The sequence below is a fragment of the Ambystoma mexicanum genome, chromosome 2q, assembly GCF_040938575.1.
Source record: "Ambystoma mexicanum isolate Mex_15411 chromosome 2q, UKY_AmexF1_1, whole genome shotgun sequence".
Lineage (NCBI taxonomy): Eukaryota > Metazoa > Chordata > Amphibia > Caudata > Ambystomatidae > Ambystoma > Ambystoma mexicanum.
This window is the reverse complement of record NC_090924.1, coordinates 1,279,191,370-1,279,208,733: the sequence shown is the minus strand read 5'-3', so window position 1 is coordinate 1,279,208,733 and position 17,364 is coordinate 1,279,191,370. Positions and strand designations below refer to the sequence as shown.

Sequence of the window (17,364 nt, the reverse complement as noted above, 5' to 3'; positions counted from 1 at the left end):
TACAATATAATAAATGGTGCACTCTTTGGTACGGAAGGGAGCCGAGAGCATGCAAGTGGGAGATACGTAGGCCAGGATGTCAATTTATAGTACTGGAGATAAATTCCCAGATAATTCTGGGACTTCCAAACCAGAGCAAAAGTTGCCTAGCCCAAGAGTAGGGTGTGTAAAAAAGTGAATGTTGCTGGTAGCACAAGGCAGAGAAATGGGATAGACCGGCTTCCAAGGTAAAATGTATTAGCCTGGCACCTAGATGTAAAGTAAATTATGTGCGAGTGTTCCTTGTTCATGCAAGTAAAGATGAATTATGAGATAATGCTGGCCATGGCTGTCATGCTGCTTATGATGAAAATGTGGACCTAAAATAATGGAGCATAAAGAGTACAAACTCTTACTCTGGTTATCCATGGAGACCATGAAAATTATTGAAAATATTATGGAGCTTTCCATACCCAGAAAGCTTAGAATGTTCTTATCCTGCGCAGAGTAAGGTAGGGAAGAGGCCTGGGTCATCGTATCTCAGGAGGAAAACCCGAAGCACTCTGTCACACAAGTCCTGGTCATTTGTCTTCATGATTTGAAGGGATCATGCACCAGTCAAGCTTTATATATATACCTTTTTCTTTCTTCTTATTATAGTCCCCCTCCACGCAGGTAGATGCTAGTATCCTTAAATGATGCCTTCAGCATAGCATATCGCATCTACTTTTCAGTGGACTCTTGCCTGCGACTTTCCTGGTCAGTGCCTGGAAGGTTAACACTCTCCCATCCTTTTAAGCGTACCCCACTATGTATGTACATGAGCACCTCAGCCACCTCTCCCTCCCCTATGAGCAATAACATCAGTGTTTGGTGTTCCCACTGTAGGGGTCCAATACTTCCAAGGTCCAGATGAAGGTGGATTAAACGCTCTACCGCCGAAATGTCCAAGACAAAGATAACCTCTCTCGGTCCCCACTTCGGTCTAATTATAAATGACGTCGACCAAGGTTGTGCCAGTGTACCATCGCACTAATTGTGCAGGACAAAGATCCAGCCACTCTGATCCATTAGCCATTGTTACCTCCGATTAAACCAGGAGAACAGGTCCACACTAACCCTTTAGTCGGAACAACATGGACTACATCACATTTTGACGGATTGGTGATGCTTTTCATTGATGTTTACCCCGAATGTATCACGGTTTTTCTGTTTGTATTAGAAGTCCAATTGTATTTACCTTGTTTTCTTTTGTGGTTAAAAACAAGGAGTCAGATTTCTCTGTTAGACCAATGTGTAAGTAAAAACTGAGTTGTTACCTTTTGTTTGCACTCACTATGTTCAGTTTATGTCTTTTGTAATTTTAAGGAAAGATTGAGGACAGAAATGATGCCTCGCGTCAGTGATTAATGAAAAATAAATGAAAATGAATTAAAATACAGACAATGTAGAAGGAGTAAAATAATAATCACTCCCTCACATTGTTCTTGAGAAAAGCCTAAACGACTATGTCTTTTCACTTGCTGAGATAAAAGAATTAACAGCCACTGATCGGCCATTCTGAATAGATACACCCCTAGTGCAGTAAAAGTCTATCTAGCCCAAAAGAGGTTGTGAGCACTAGGAGCCCTGGGAGGAGGGGGGGCGGAGAACAGTAATATACATACAGCTGACAAGGCCAAACAGCCCACAAGAGGCAGAGAGAGCCAGAACCACTAGAGAGGGTAAAATCAGTGCAACACACACACGGCTTATTAAGCCAAGCAGGCAATGGGAGGCTGAGAGGATTAGGACCCTTGAAGAGGGTCAGAACTTTGATGAATTACAGAAACAGATTCTTCAATTAGATCAAGAATTTTATGACTTCACACGAGAATGCTGCAGAAGGGGCCAGGAGCTCCCTTTTAACAGAGTAAAGTTTTCTTTTTATTTTATAATATATTTTTTATTAACATTTTCACAGGGGGGACAGTGCTATAATAAATATACAAACAGAAGAGAACACTATTGACACCACAGTTGAGATTTTAAGCAGAACAAATCGACAATATAGAAATTGCAGAAAAAACAACAAAAAACAAAGACAACGTGTGCATCAAACCTTTCAATATTATGCCGCATGTGGCATGTATCATGACCCCCATCAGTACGAAGCCAACCCCTCTCCCCTATTGGGTCGATGGAATATAAACGATAAATAATACAGCAGATGAAGGGTTTCTGGAAATGTCTAATAAAGGGTACCAGAATGTAATGTGTAGATTTGTCTGGGGAGCATCGTAGGGGGACCGCCAGCTCGTAGAGCTTAAAATCCCCTAAGACTTTAATCATTCATATGAGGAGGGAGATGTATAATATTCCCCCACCCCAATGTTGAAAAAAAAAAAACATTAAAACGTTACAAGGAGCTGGCCAGCGCCGAAATTTCAGCACTGGACAGCTCCATGTAACGTTTTAATGTAGAAAATAAATGCACTGAAATGCTATCTTTTACATGTAAAAGTGCATTTCCATAGAAACCAGTCCATTTATATTTTCGATGGACTGGTTTCTATGGAAATGCACTTTTACATGTAAAATATAGCATTTCGATGCTATGGCATTCGATGGATTTCCATCATGGAAATGCATTTCGATGCATTTCCTTTGATGGAAAGACCATAAACCATTTCATAGGCTTTCCTTAACCATTCATCCATTCTCCAAACAAGGAATACGTAGACAGTTCTCTGGATTAAAAACAGAGACCTGAACTTTTGATACACTATTCCTAATGGAGTTTGTTACACTACTATTTGTTTTATATGTACCATGTGTGTTTTTTCTTTGAATTTGTTTTAGCTTGCATGTAGAGCCTGTTACGTATTCCTTGTTTTATACTGGATGTGAAGTTTTGTATTGTGGACCGTTGAATTTAATCATTTGTTTTAACTTTTATGACTTGCTATTTAAAATGATGTTGATCTTTTAAAAGTGTTTGGTCCCTCTCCTCCTGTGTAGAGTTTTTTACTCTAGCACCTGTTTAGTAGCTTTGTCTCCCATTATATATTGCTTCTTTTGCAGTGTGCCTGAGGCTTTGTGTACCCTTGGTGTCCCCCCCATCCCGTAGCAGGTGCCCAGTCGCCCTCCTGCTTTACTCTCACAGGTGGTAGGTGCATACCGCTATCTGGCGCTGAATAAGCACCTTTAGTACATCCCTATGCACTTTAGAGTTTCTATATTCCTCTGGCTTTTGACAACACAGGTTTTTCTTTCTTAACCTGTTCACGTTTATTTCATCTCCTTCTTGGTAACCTTTTGGCTTTGTTACCGCTTGTGTCTCACATAGTTTATTATGTGGTGTTTTCCATTAGCACCACCTTGCTTTCACTTCATTCATAAGTGCTCATCACTTGCTTTTGTTCTGTGTGGTATTCAAATGTGCTCACAATGTCATTCAGTCAGTTCAGTATTCAATATTACTTGTTTCAACTTTCAAAAGTGCTCGTAATAGCTTGCAGCTTGTTCGGTATTCAAAGACACTTGCTTTGGCCTTCCAAAGTACTAATATCAGTTTTCCGTTTGGTCAGCATTCAAACATGCTTGTTTCCAGTCCCCGGAGCACCCCGGTACAAGTGTTCCCTTCTTTTCACTCACTGGTTGTATACGGCAGGTCCTTCAGGCTTCTCCGCACTGCTTTCTGGCTTCTGTTCACTCCGCTTCTCTCTCGCGGGTGCCAGAGCGAGCAGCGCTCACCCGTCTGGACTCCTGCAACGCGTAGCTCTGCTCTTCCCCAGGGGCAGCTACAGAGAGCACCATTGGCTCTCTCGGAGACCTGTGGCAATCAGAAGGTTTCGGCGCCCCCAGAGCTCTTGTTGTGGGTACCGGACAGGGAGGACAGCAGGATCGTAGACCCTCTCATGCCAGCCTTGGCCCCAGAGTCTCTCTCTTACTCCTGCTCGGTACAGCTTCTCTCAAGCTGGCTCCTCTCCAGCCCGCTCTGATCCTCAAAGCCACTTCCTTCTCTCCAGGCAGTCTCTCCCTATATGCTGGGCAGTCACCATTTTGATACACCTGGAACTTGCTAGATGACTGCAGGTACGAGTCATTGGGCCTCATTACGAGTGCTACCGGTGAGTGCTACCATTACGAGTGCCTTCAGCAGGTTGCCGCCGAACTCGTGACCTATTACCGGCACCTAGCTTGCCAGTGCCACTGGGACATTACAAGTCCTGTCGGACTGGCAAGCTACGTGCCGGTAAATGTTGTTCCTAGGTCTCCACGGGAATGGGTTGCTAACGGTGCTGGCGCTTCTGTGAAAAGTCTGCTTACCTTGGCCACTGCGCCCAGCAGGGTCAGACCTGTCGGGCACAGGCGAACTGGTAATTTGCTGGTCCGGAAACAAGGGTGCCAGTGAGCTTACCGGCACCCTTGTTTCCGGACCGGCAAAGACGTAATTAGGCCCATTAACTTTAATTGTTTGACCATGGTGAAAGCTGGCCATGCCTGACTGTTCCAAATGAAGTCCTCCATATCGCTCTCCCTCGTCTCAGTCCCAGCGTGGTATTTAGGGAGGTTTGAATAGAAGGAAGTGTTCCTAGCCCTGTGTTGTCTCCTTTTCATTTTGATATTTGGCTGATATGTGTCTATATTAACAAGAGGAGGCTGATATGTGTTTGCATTAATAATATGAGAATGATATAGGTTTGTCTCACCCAAATGAGGATGTGTCCTCCTAGTTGGTCTCTTCCTCATCCCAGTATAAACATGGCATTTCTGAGGGACATTTTGTAAGGAAGACAAGGGGAAAGGCTCACAGTAACCTTCAAAAGTTGTTGGGACAGAAGGTTCAGTTTGAAAAGGGAATAGGGGATACCATGTCTCACCTAAGGACGTCCTCTCCCCACTACCCACCTTGCCTCCACACAGGTGATCCTCCCTCACATATCCATCCCAAGGGTTGGGATCCAAAAGCGATGGCCTTTCCCTGGCTACCTGAGCAGAGGATGCTGTGGGAAAAGAAGAGAGGATGCCCTCAGGCTCCTCACAGTAAGAAAAAAAAAAAGGTGCTGGAATACAATTTTTCCTTCATTGGATTTGCAGGTAGTTGCCCTGCCGTTACAGTATATGCTCCCAGTTTCTGTCTTCGGGCATTATCACTGTATCTCAGCACGAAAAACCTGGCCAATCCAATTTTAGGAACCACAGTCGGAAGATGTGATATTAGTCTTTTATTCAGGAACCTCCCACAAATTCACATTGTTTTGGCATTCCCCTGGTCATCATACTTGCCTCGGCCAGACTGCTTTTGGCCCTGTCTATACTTTTAGAATGGTGGTCATCGTGTTCATTAGAGGCTTCGAATCCATCATGATTACTACTTAAAAAATTGAGAAAGGGCATCTTAAGCAAGTACATTCACGAACACTTGTGTCAATAAATGAAAAAATAACAATAGAGCATAAAAGTGCAAAACAATCCATGTACCACACAGTGAAAAACACATGAGAATGCAGACAAAGTGCATAATTGCACACCTTGAAGAGCGTCACTAGTTCGTAACAAAATGGCTGATGCTGTAACAAAGCCTTCAGAAGAATGCACTGGCTGTGCATGACAGAGCAGTTGACCGACAGCAGTGTCCCGCCGTTGTATATATCTTCATTAGCTATGGCAGCAAGCAATGCTTGCTCTAGTCAAACCTTAAAAAGTGCCCGAGCTACTAAATATGGCTTGCAATATGCGTTTGCATTCATTCGCTGATGAATGGGGTACAGGTAATTGTGGAGGTAGTCAGAGGTATTTGTCAGCTATCAGGTTTAAAACAACAAAACCAACTCCCAATAAAAACAAAATGAATATGCATGATGCACAAGCAGCACTAGCAGTTTCATCGCAATGTAGGTTAAGACGAACCCTGTAACCTACCAAACAAGGTCTGCAAAAATGTTTGTATGCAACTGAAAAACATGCATCAGTGACCAAAGCTCTAATGAAGTGAGAAACTGAGAACTGGCCAGTGAAGCTGTTTCAAAGAGCCCAATCAAGGGGGCAAGTGGCTTATATCACTGCAAGTAAATAAAAACAATACATCTGACTATGACTAGTCTAACACTGTGGAACGATTCTAACAGCAGCACCTGCTGAATAGACTGAGGTAGATAAATTGCTGCATATAAAAGTAGTTCTGGGGATCCTACATATTTTATATAAATGAAGGATACACCCACAAATGGCTAAATGCCCGCCACGTAGTCAATACCAATCACATTACTAGTGGAAAGGGTTGGATTAATGAAATGTAATAACAGAGTCTGTCTGGTATGAGAGAATGAAATTGGCGTTCACTCAGACATGGAATTAGAATTGTCACTTAATGCATCTTACATTGTTTGGAAGCTTGTCAGTTGGAACTCATGAAATTTCATTAGTCACATTTTTGCATGCTTATTCAACGGGTAGAAAACCTCATCAACTAAATGAATTTCACAAAGTTAACCATGATTACTAGCAGGTTTTAAAGGAAAATTGAAGACCTTTTCATACCTAGGTGGAGAACACATAGCATGAGAAAAATCGCCATAAATACCTGAAAGTAATCTAAAACATCACCCATTTACCTTAAAACGCGATTTGTTCAAATGTGAGTAGCCTCTGGCTATCCATTGAATAAGAAAAGTGTACCACCGTGCAGTGGGTTTCGTAAGGTAATGAACATTTTCTTTCCTTACCTTGCTATGATATGCAGGACTATCCAGAAGGAAAGTGGATTTCATTGCCTCTGGGTACATGCAGGCTTTGTACAGGGACTGGGAATGGTATAACTTGTACTCTTCCACTTCTGGGTGGAGGTGTGTTAGCTGTTCATAGCAGTCTGCGGCATTGACGAAGTCTTGCATCTGGTAGTAGCAATACCCCAGAAGGGAAAGTCCGGCTCTAGACTTCAGAAAGAAAATTTCAAAGTGTTAAAGACTGGAAAAGCAGCTATCATAAAAGAAACTAACTTGATGTGCCACAATCAGTTATAAATACTAAACGTCACCCTCAACAAAGTGACAGAGCCTCTCAGAGGTGCAGTGACCACTTTCCTAAACAAATAATCTGGATTGAATAACTGTCAAATGGTATTTTGGTGGTTATCTCAAACAAACTGTGCAGGAATTATGCAGACATATTGGGAAACACAGAGCGAACTCTTCTGACAGCACATATTTCCAGGATTTACATTGATAAAAATACGATTCCTTTTAAACTCAAATCATTGATTACTGTCTAAACGCTGTGTGATGGAGCACAAACACAAAGGGGTGTGGTTGTTAGGCGGAGGGATGTGAAACATTCACTGTAACATGCAGTTGAAAAGATAATTTCCTATGAAAACATGGATACCGCAACAGAGACACAGTATGAAGGGATTTCAACCCGTATCAATACACGGGCAGAGACAGTGGGCAAGCAAATTCTCTTTTCCATTTAGTCTTAATGGCTATGATCGCACGCATCAACAGAAAATTATACATAAAATAGAAAAATATGTGTTAAGGTTAACGATTGCAGTATCATTTCAAGTGTTTAAGCAATTTATGCATAATTGGTTTGTATTTCATTTCTTGATTTGTATAGCGCGCCTGGCCCAGAGGCATCTGGGTGCTTATCCTAAGGTTACAATGTTACAACAGAAATCAGGTCAGGTAAATAAGACAGAATATAAGTACATTACAAAATATACAAGAATATACAGTGGGAGGGTGCAGAATAAATATACAGTGATAATTCAAGAAGATACAAATAATATATACAATGTAGTCAGGTGTGAACAGGGCAATGGCAGAAAAGCGATTGAGAATCATGCAGTTGGTAGGCTGTCTGAGGCAGATAGCCACAGTTTGGTTTTACTTTTGAAAGAATGGAAGGAGGGTTCAGACCTAAGCGGGTTGGGCAGAGTGTTCCACAGTTTGGTAGCTAAGACCGGGAAGCTAGTCCCGCCCGCTTTCTGGAGTTTAAACCTGGGGGGGGGGGGAGAGGCAGTGGGCTTGTACGGATCTTAGAAGTCGAGTAGAGGTATGGGGTGTGAATTGGCTGGCCAAATAGATGGGGGCCTGGTTTGACAGACATTTGTGGGTAAGAGTGAGGGTTTTCAAGGAGATTCTTTGAGCTACAGCGAGCCAGCGTAAATTACGTCTGGTGTCGGATATGCACCGATTCCTAGGAATATTTAAGGCAGCCCACAAGGCATTGTTCTGCGTGACTTGGAGTTTATTTAGGTTTCATTGACTCGTCCCTAAATAGAGGGCATTACAGTAGTCAATCTTAGACATAATGAGTGTTCTAGCTATGATAGTGGAATTGGAACTAGTGAGGAAGGGATGGCAGGCAGTAATAAGTTTGCACATGTAGGTGGAGGCTGAGCTAACAGTGTTGGTTTGTCTGGAGAGTGATAGGGTCAAGTCAAGTTAGATGCCTAGAGTTTTAGTGTCATTCGCGACCTTGATAATGATCTGTTATTTATATAGCGCCTTAATCCAAAGAGCTTTACAGAGCACATATTTACATACAATATCACCCAACCAAAATTGGTTTTCATTTATCGACCTCGGAAGGATGAAAGGCTGAGTTGGCCTTGCCGGGATTCAAACCTGCGACCTGCAGATCACGCTCAGATCACAGCAGCGAGCGCTCAACCCACTGAGCTATCTTACCGGCTGATGGTGTTGCCATTGATGGTGAATGACTTGAATGCGGGATCAAGTTTATTGAGAGGATAATGGGAGCCCAGAATGAGGAGCTTGGTCTGATCATTGAGGCATAACTCATGTTGTGCCATCCATGCCTGAATGACCAGATAAACATTATTCAGGGATTTAGTGTCTACTGTGTGGTTTCCGGTGATATGGATAAGTATCTGGGTGTGTCATGATGCCTGCTCCCGAGGAGCCAGGTCAGGCCCAGCGTCCCCGGAAGCAGACTTCATACTCACCAAGCAGGACCCAGCAAACCCCTATAGGGGCTCTTTGGACCTGGTCCTGGTGCCTTTAGCGCCAGGCTCATAAAAGGCATCTGTCCTGGCGCCATAGGCGCCATGCTCATCATGGCAGAACATATGGTAATGCTTGGGTGAACTCAGCTGAGGCAGACCATGCTGTCTGAAGCTCCAAGCCAACTAAGGCTGGGGAGGAACTATTTTCTTTCAGGAACTCTTTTCTTACTCGGGTGGGGCCAGTGGAAGAACACTCACCTGAAGCTCTTCCAAGGCTATTTAAACCACGCCCGGAAGGCCACACGTGCTTCGCGTTATTCTGCATCTGCAGCAGGACGCTCACCGAGTCGGCTCCTGCATCCTGGCTCCTGCCACGCCCGCCAGCACCTGGAACACCAGCAAGGAGAGAAAGGCAAGCATTAGGACATTACCTACCTTCATCCAGCATCCGGATTCTTCACTCCGTCCATCCTGCAAAAGAAAGTCAAGGGTTAGAAACGCATCTCATCGCTCGCTGCAGCGCCGCTTCCACTTACCTTCACGTGGCGCTGTCTAGCTCTTCAGCGGTCATAGGCGACCTCGGCCGCATCCCAGCACCTACGGAAAAGAAAGACAATAGTTACAAGCGCTCCGCTTCTCACGCTGCCGCGCCGCTTCCACTTACCTTCACGTGGCGCCGGCAACCTTTTCAGCGCCCATAGGCGACATCGGTCGCATTCAAGACCTACGGAGAAAAAGGACAAAACAAGGTGAGCAACAAACTAATTGCAAAAGGACAGATTACTCACCTTAAGTCTTACCTGAATTTTGTTGGGACCTCAGTTCCCTTTTCGGGTCGGAGCGGCTTTTCTGGCTTTTCAGTACCCCGGCCCCTATGGGGAAATAAGACACACTCATTAAGGTGTCGGAACAAACCACTACGGCACACCTTAATTAAAAGTACTCACCTGAGCTTACCTCGGCGAATCCATTCCTCCACACGGATTCCTCACCTAGTCCCTGAAAATTAAACAAAGACCAAGGGACAAATAAGACTTGATCTTTTGAACTATATACTTACGGCAGCATTTTGGTAAAGGCAAGCAGGCATCGAACCCTCGCCAAATCCGAGATCCAGTGAAGTAACTGGAAATCTACGCACCCCTGCGTCAGAAGCAGGATGGAGAGCTCGTCCATACAGAAATTAAGGTGAGAGTCTGCGGAAGGCACAGCTAGGGTTCGAGGAGGGTGAGAAGGGGAAAAAGGGGGGAATCTCACACACAATCTAGCTGACAGTTAACTCCCTTTTCCCATCTACAGAAGGATTATTCTACGGGCCAGACAGACGAGGTTTGGGGGTCCAGTCCAGTCCATCTTCCAAGCACTACGCTTTACCGTGGAAGAAGTTGTAGCAGTCCAGAACGGGTCGGCGCCTCCGTGGGTATCAGGTGAGCGTTACAGGGTGTCATGGGTGTAATTAGTGTAGGTGACACCCAGATAGTCAAGAATATTGAAAAGGGGGTTTGTAAACACGTTATATAGTGTTGGTGAGACACAGGATCCTTGGGTGACACCACAGAGAAAGGGTGAGGATTCAGTGGAAGCTGAAGGGGCGAAGACACGCATCAAACTTTTGTAAAAGAAGGATCTGATCCAGGATGTGGGCGAATCCGAAAAGTGGGCAGCTGATATGAGATGCTGGCAGAGAATTTGGTGGTTAACCAAATCGAAGGCTGCTGATAAGTCTAATAATAGTAAGAGGGCTAGTTTCCCCTTATCTTTCAGGTCTTCTATTTGGGCTTTCAAATCAATGAGGGCGGTTTCAGGGCCATGCCTAGGGCAGAAGCCAGATTGCCTAAGGCCAAGGAGTTTATTAGATTCCAAATACTCCTGGATCTGTAAATAAGCGGAGCGTTCCAATATTTTAAGCAGAAATGGGACCGTTGTGATGGGCCGGTAATTGGTGGGTATGCCCGAGTCTAGGGTGGATTTTCTAAGCAGGGGGATAACCCACACGTCCTTAAGGTTGTCTGGGACTATGCCCGAGTTGAATGATGAGTTTATGAATGCAGTGATAAAGGGGGCTAGTTTGTGTACAGCCTCCTTGATAATCGGGGCTGGGCACGTGTCGCCTTGGCAGTTAGAGGGTTTGAGGATAATGTTTTCAACGTCTTTAATCGTTAGGGGGAGAAGGGGAAAGGTTTGTGAGTGTGGGAGAAAGGGACGTCATTTAGGGGTCCCTTGCAACCTCTTTGGTCTCCCTTGCGACCTCTAAAATTTTTTTTTTTTTTAAAAAAGGTGTTTTAATTTTCTTTTTTTAAAGCAAGCTCCTGGGCTGTGGCCAGCACCATGTGGCTCTTTACTTCTGGAGTGGCTGGCTTTCTTGTTCAAGCCCTTAAAAAAGAAGAAAAATAAGAACAGGAGTGCCACAAGTCTAACACTTTCATCACTGACCCTAAATAAGAAAAAATAGGAATACCATATAATGTGTCTTTCTGGAATTCTATACAATAATTGCTAGACTCATTAAAGGTTTATTTCAGGCAGACTTCAGGGGGTGAGTCACTGATTAAGTCGGTTCTTAAGTGCCTCAACTCAGCCTTTCATCCTTCTGAGGTCGATAAATGAGTACCAGCACAGGTTGGGTGATATTAGGTGTATTTGTTTCTATATAAAAGCACTTAAGCATAAGTGCTATATAATAACACATCATTATCATTTGGTCACGGACGTCTCCTTTTATTCACAGTAATTTGGTAATATGGGCATGTACACACTGATCTTAACAATACGTATGGCTATCCATTCTTGTATTAAATGTACATCACATTATAGTGATATCGTAACCATATTTTTCGTAGTGTAATTCTATGTGATGACACTTCCTGTTTTGTCAATGGGTGAAAGGACGTGTTCCATCGCTTCCCGCAATATCACTTCGGGGTGGGGTCAAATGACAGCACTTCCTGTGATGTCATCAGTGGGTCAAGGGTCGTGTGATGTTACTTCTGCTACCCCTAGCATTTTGGTGAAATGACGTCCATGATGGGAGGTGACGGTGGCTGTACTTACAGGGTGCTGGAGCAGGTAGTGTGTCTGACGGGTGCTTTGTTTGGCATTAATTGTAGTTTGAAGTGTGGCGATTTTGCAGAGGAGCGCTTTTTGAATATTTGAGCACCAGCCTCTTTATAGTTAAGGGAAGCTATGGTAAGGCTGTCTTTGTTGGTGTCAGAGGGATGGCTTTTCCAGCGGGATTCAGCGGTTTGCTTTTCTTTACGCAGCACTCTTGACTGCGGTGTGAACCACGAGTTGAGGTGTGCTCGTGGTTTAGGTTTCCTAAGCTTGATAGGGGCAATCGTGTTTATAGTGAAAGCAAGCGTCCCCCATAAGGTAGTAGCCTCTTCACAATGCGAGGCAATAATGGACACACCCTAGGAGGGAATTATACCAGGACCAAGTGCGGGTGATGTAAAAGGGTTTTATAAATCAAAATAGGGCATGCAAAGGATTCTGAGAGCGCTCTGTCTGACAATAGCAAAGACTGTCATCTTTATCACAAAATTACGTCATAAATCCTGTGAGCTACAGGGGGCACATAGTCTCAGGGATTGGGTGGCATTAACTGAGTTATAGGTGGTGCATTGATGAGCTGCTCTGGGATTGGTGGACATCTGCGTGGTGCCAACGTGGGCTTGTCGGGCTGGGGCTGCCAGGCCGGACGCGGTCGGTGTCAATTGGTGGCAGTACTAACACTTTGCCCTTGTGGCCGCACACACAAGCATCCATCACTTTATACGACTCCAGTTGTCCTGCAAATCCTACAATATGTTAATCTAAAATTGCAAGAAAAACAGGAGAGACAACATGCAATATGAAGCTTCACCAATACATCAATGCACAATTACTCTTGACCTCAATGACATGATATGTTTTATGATATGTTAGTGCAGAGGTGAATAACTGTCTCTATGGCCCGTTAACTTGGGGTGGACTGGAGTGCCATTGGATCAGTGAGGGCGCATCTCTGGCCTCGCAAAGGTGGTGGGATTTAGGACAAGGTAGCACATAATTCACTCGTCCAGGCCATGGCGGCCTCTGACATGGGGGAGGAAAATACTTGAAGTGGGTCCAGCAGAAATGTGGGGAGGTGAGGCTGTGCTGCTTGACTACCAGCAAGCCCTGGCAGGCCTTGGCGGTAGGAGGGGGAGATGGCCTTGTGGCTTCAAGCAATTCTATATTCACTGAACTAGACAACATACCATACAGGGGGACAGATGCTAACGTTAGTAGCATTAGACTGATTACATATTTCTGTTGTCTATAAATGCATACATTTCGGTATTAATAGCAATGGGGGTCGGCTATAGCATATCTAATACATAACATTGCTTGAACACATACTCGTATTTCACAGGGCAGACAGATGATTAACACATAACAACATGAGGTAGTGTTAGGTTGGGTCGTGTACTCAGGAGCATAGATGCAATATTTTTGTTTACATTTTCGTTTTCAGCAACCACTAGTTCAACACCTTTGAGGACCATTATGTACATTTAAATGCGTTTCACTACATTATGCACAAACATTTTATGTATTGCTTCTCGCTTCATCCTTTGTACATTAGCAGCAATCATTAGTTAGCATAAGGCGGAATCTATCAAGCCCTTTCATTAGACATTCAAGGCACATGGTCTCTTGCAGTGGGCGGGGTCATTCTTGCTTTTATTATCGTTATAAGTTGCATCTCTTCCCACCCCCTATTTTAGCGTTTACAAACCAACCCTGTGAGCCGTGGGTTTGGTATGTATCGTTAGCACTCCATCTGGAGGGGTCTGGGCAAGGGTTTATGTAGGGGGATCATGGACACCATATATTTAAATGCTGGGGGTCAAATGCAAGGTCGGGGCATGTGTGATTGGGATGATTCTTGTAAATTTCCAGACTCCAGCTACAAGTCAGGTCGCTTCTAGGGCAATGATGTACTGCGGAAGGTAAACGATACAGTGTTGGTTCTGATACTTGTTTGTGTCTGGTTTCCTGTGAGAACGGGCCTTCAGCTGATCGGCCATGGGGTGGAGGCGCAGGGGGAGTGCATGGCTCCCTGTCCGCATTGAGCGGGGGTCAAACTACAGCTTTCGCATGCAGGCTATTTCGCTTGGGCTTTTGGTCAGTACATCTAAAATCGAGTCTTGATGTACTGTAACATACCATAGACAACATTTTGGAAACGAGTCGTGTGGCCCTGTGTGTCAATCAGCAGCCATCCTGCCTCCCGGGCCCAGATGCATGGGGGGCCGCTGATGAGCCACGAACCTCAGAGGTGGGGAATGTGGGGGACGGGGTCCCATAGACCTGTCCTCCCATACAATAGCTTGGAGCATAGCGTGATTCAATGTGTCAAATAGGGCAGTAGGGTCCGAGCATGCAGATGACACATTGTTCAAGATAGGTAGGATGAGTGGGAGTAGCTTTTCGCTAGTTGTATACCTTTTATTTCTAGTGTGAATAGGGTGTGTAATGTCTTGTTTGAGGCATTGTACACTAGCTTTAATTTTGAAGGTGATCAGATGGTGGTCTGACTAGGCGCAAGGTGTGATAGACTGGAGATTGATGCTGCAGTTTATGTCGACTAGCCAGTCAAGAGTTCTCCCCTTGATGTGGGTGGGTTCCTGTATGTGGTGGGTGAAGCCCAGGTCAGATAGAGTGTCGGCGATGTCCAATGCTGTGGGGTCCTTAGAGTCTTGGAGGCCAAGGTTGAGATCATCGAGTAGGATAATTTGAGAGTTGGTTTTAGTTTTATCTGCTAGAATGGACATAATGTCGTCAGCGAAGGTAGTGCAAAGTCTGGGAGGTCTGTAAATGAGATGGAGTGGGGTGGTTTGATTGGGTGAAATGGGCAGTTTGACTGAAAGTAGCTCTGCTGAAGGGATCTGTTGGGGTTAGGGATTGCTCTAAGGGCGATAGAGTTTTTGTGAATAAAGGCAACACCACCACCTTTCGACTGATTTGTGTTACGGTCACATCTGATGATAGTGTAACCCGCGGGTAAGGCGAGGGATAGTAGAGGTCCGGAGGCTGCATGTAACCAGGTCTCTGTTATAGCCAGGACGTAGAGATCATGAGTAGTGATACGGTCCGCAATATCCAAGGCATGAGCAGGGAGGGATCTGGTGTTGATCAACGCACATTTGATCAGCGATTCTTTGTTAATGTGGGATGTAAGGTCAGATGTTATTATGGGTAAGGTGTTGGAGGAGCTAGACGGTAACTGTGTGGGTAAGGGTGATTTATCTGTGATGGGATGCTTCTGTGCGTGATAGGCTGTATGATGGTATCTGGAGCCCAATCTGAGGTTCCTGAGGTGCAGGGTGGATGGTTGATTAGGTGTAGGTTTGGTCGCAAAGTGTTCCAACCATAAAGAAGGGGAATTCAGGTATGGGTTTGTGGCTGACGGTAGGGTAGTCGGTGTGTCACTGCTGCAGTACTTGTGGGGCGGAGGTGGGGGTAAGGCAGAGGTAGGTGCCTGCTGGCATGATGCCCGAGTGTAATGGGGTGGCTGGTAGGATAAGACATGTGAGATGTACTGACTCAGGAGAGGTGGGTTGGGAAGGAAGAAGGCTATGGCTAGGGATGAGTGTCCAAACTGTTGAGATTATCATGCAGAGTAGGGGGTAGGAGCGATGTGTTAGATGGTCTCTGAACATAATGAGCTGCAAGTGAGCTATACAGTGTTAATACAAATAAGTAGAGACACATCTGACTATGCATAAGAGCGTAAAAGAGGCAGTAAAGTTCTGTTGTCTGGGCAGTGTGTGGTGGCTAGCATGCATGGGAGCTAAGGGCTAGCAGTAATTGGTTCCGTGCGCAATGGTTGCAGTGGGTAGCAGCGTGTACAAGTTATCACAGAATCAAAGATCACAAAGATGGGAGGCAGTCTACAGTGGATAATACTGGTGTTCTAAATACAAAAGACAGCCATTTGTAATACATTGATGAAGTTATCCCGTTATCAATAGCACACAGTGGGGGCAGTCTGATGTGAATAATCCTAGTGGTTAATGTTCGAGCATCAAGGCAAGTAGATATAATGCGCAGAGTTAGGCCAGGTTTAGTACAAGTTATGCTGAATTAGGTACACTTCACAAATAATAAGGTTGGTTGGCACGATGCACAGAGGTGGTGCGGGCCCGAAACCCTAAGAGATGATAAAGCTTATTAGAGGCAATACTGAGTGGTGGACATACAAGTTGGACTGGTCGTGCTTAGGAACTAAGGTAAGAACACATACGCAAGAAACACAATGCGACTCATGGCATTTGGGCGTTTGGGAGCAAGAAACAATTATTGCGCCAGCACCATGGTCATTAGGTATTTATGGCTAGATATCCGGTACACTAAGCAGTCCCTAAATAGTTTGGTACCAGGGTGAACATGAGATAAAGCACATATGGCTTGACAGATGGCATACAATGCAGTAAATAAGCGCAGTTAACTTATGTCAAATCTGGTATGTCTATGCATATGTTCAGGCAGAGGATGCCCTGTGCACGTGTAAAATTACGTGATGGCAGTAATGGAATAGGCGAGTAATCATGCAATTAACGTGATCACAGTAGTAATCAGCACAATCGGATAGCCGTCGCAACAGAGCTACAGTAGAGTTTGCCGGAATTAGGGGTGCCGTGAGTCAGCGCACACAGTACATGAGCGCGTGGTAGATCATGTTTGTGGTAGACGAGGTGGGTATCAGGCGTATGGCGATCCAATGGCTAGGTTAAGGTCAGCTAATTTCAATAAGGTGGCGTATGCACTGGGTGTACTCAATTTGTATTGTCGGGCAAGTGTTAGAGAGTAACTCATGGAGACTGGGAAGAAAAGCAGAAAAGTTACTTGCCGCTTTGCATACATCATTCAAGCCTTCGCTGCTGTACTGCAGAGGATGGATCAGAAGCTGTGACTATGTGAGCTAATAGGGGTCAAGCTTGCTGAAAAACGTACTTTACGGAGTACAGTGGAGATAGGGAGCGCTGCTGTTTGGTACTTACAGCTACGGAAATGATTAGAGTGGGCGATGTCCAGCCCGACTCCAGACAGGCTCAAGGCAGGCGCCTTTGTACAGAGCCTTACAGTAAATGGTTACTGAGTGAGAATGAAAAAAACTGAAGCATAAAGAAAAATTGCCGATTTTTCCCACTGTTATGAAAGGAAGCAGCAGCAAATTCTAAGAAATGCTTTGCTCAATGGCTTTCATCTGCTGCCTCAATTCATCTGCGGCCGTGTATGGTTAACTTGCTAAACTCATAGGAAGAGCACTTTTTCTGCGGCTTATAACTTCGCTCGCCCTGGAGGAATCCTCAGCAAACTTTGCAAAAAAAGTATATGGCCAGCTCCGAATCTTTTCGTCCAAGTTGGGTGAGGCTTCGTGCAGGGGGGCAAAGTTATAGGGG

At 44.8% G+C, this 17,364-nt stretch overlaps 1 protein-coding gene across 4 annotated transcripts in view; it reads right to left on the bottom strand.

The window, feature by feature from the left end:
• The window catches only part of LOC138570097 (intraflagellar transport protein 70A), a 694,742-nt gene that overhangs the window by 508,330 nt on the left and 169,048 nt on the right, over positions 1–17,364 (bottom strand). For all 4 annotated transcript variants that reach the window (XM_069648698.1, XM_069648696.1, XM_069648699.1 and 1 more), the window contains one exon: positions 6,690–6,899. In XM_069648698.1, the coding sequence (XP_069504799.1) occupies positions 6,690–6,899 (210 nt within the window). The remainder of the gene's footprint in view (positions 1–6,689; positions 6,900–17,364) is intronic.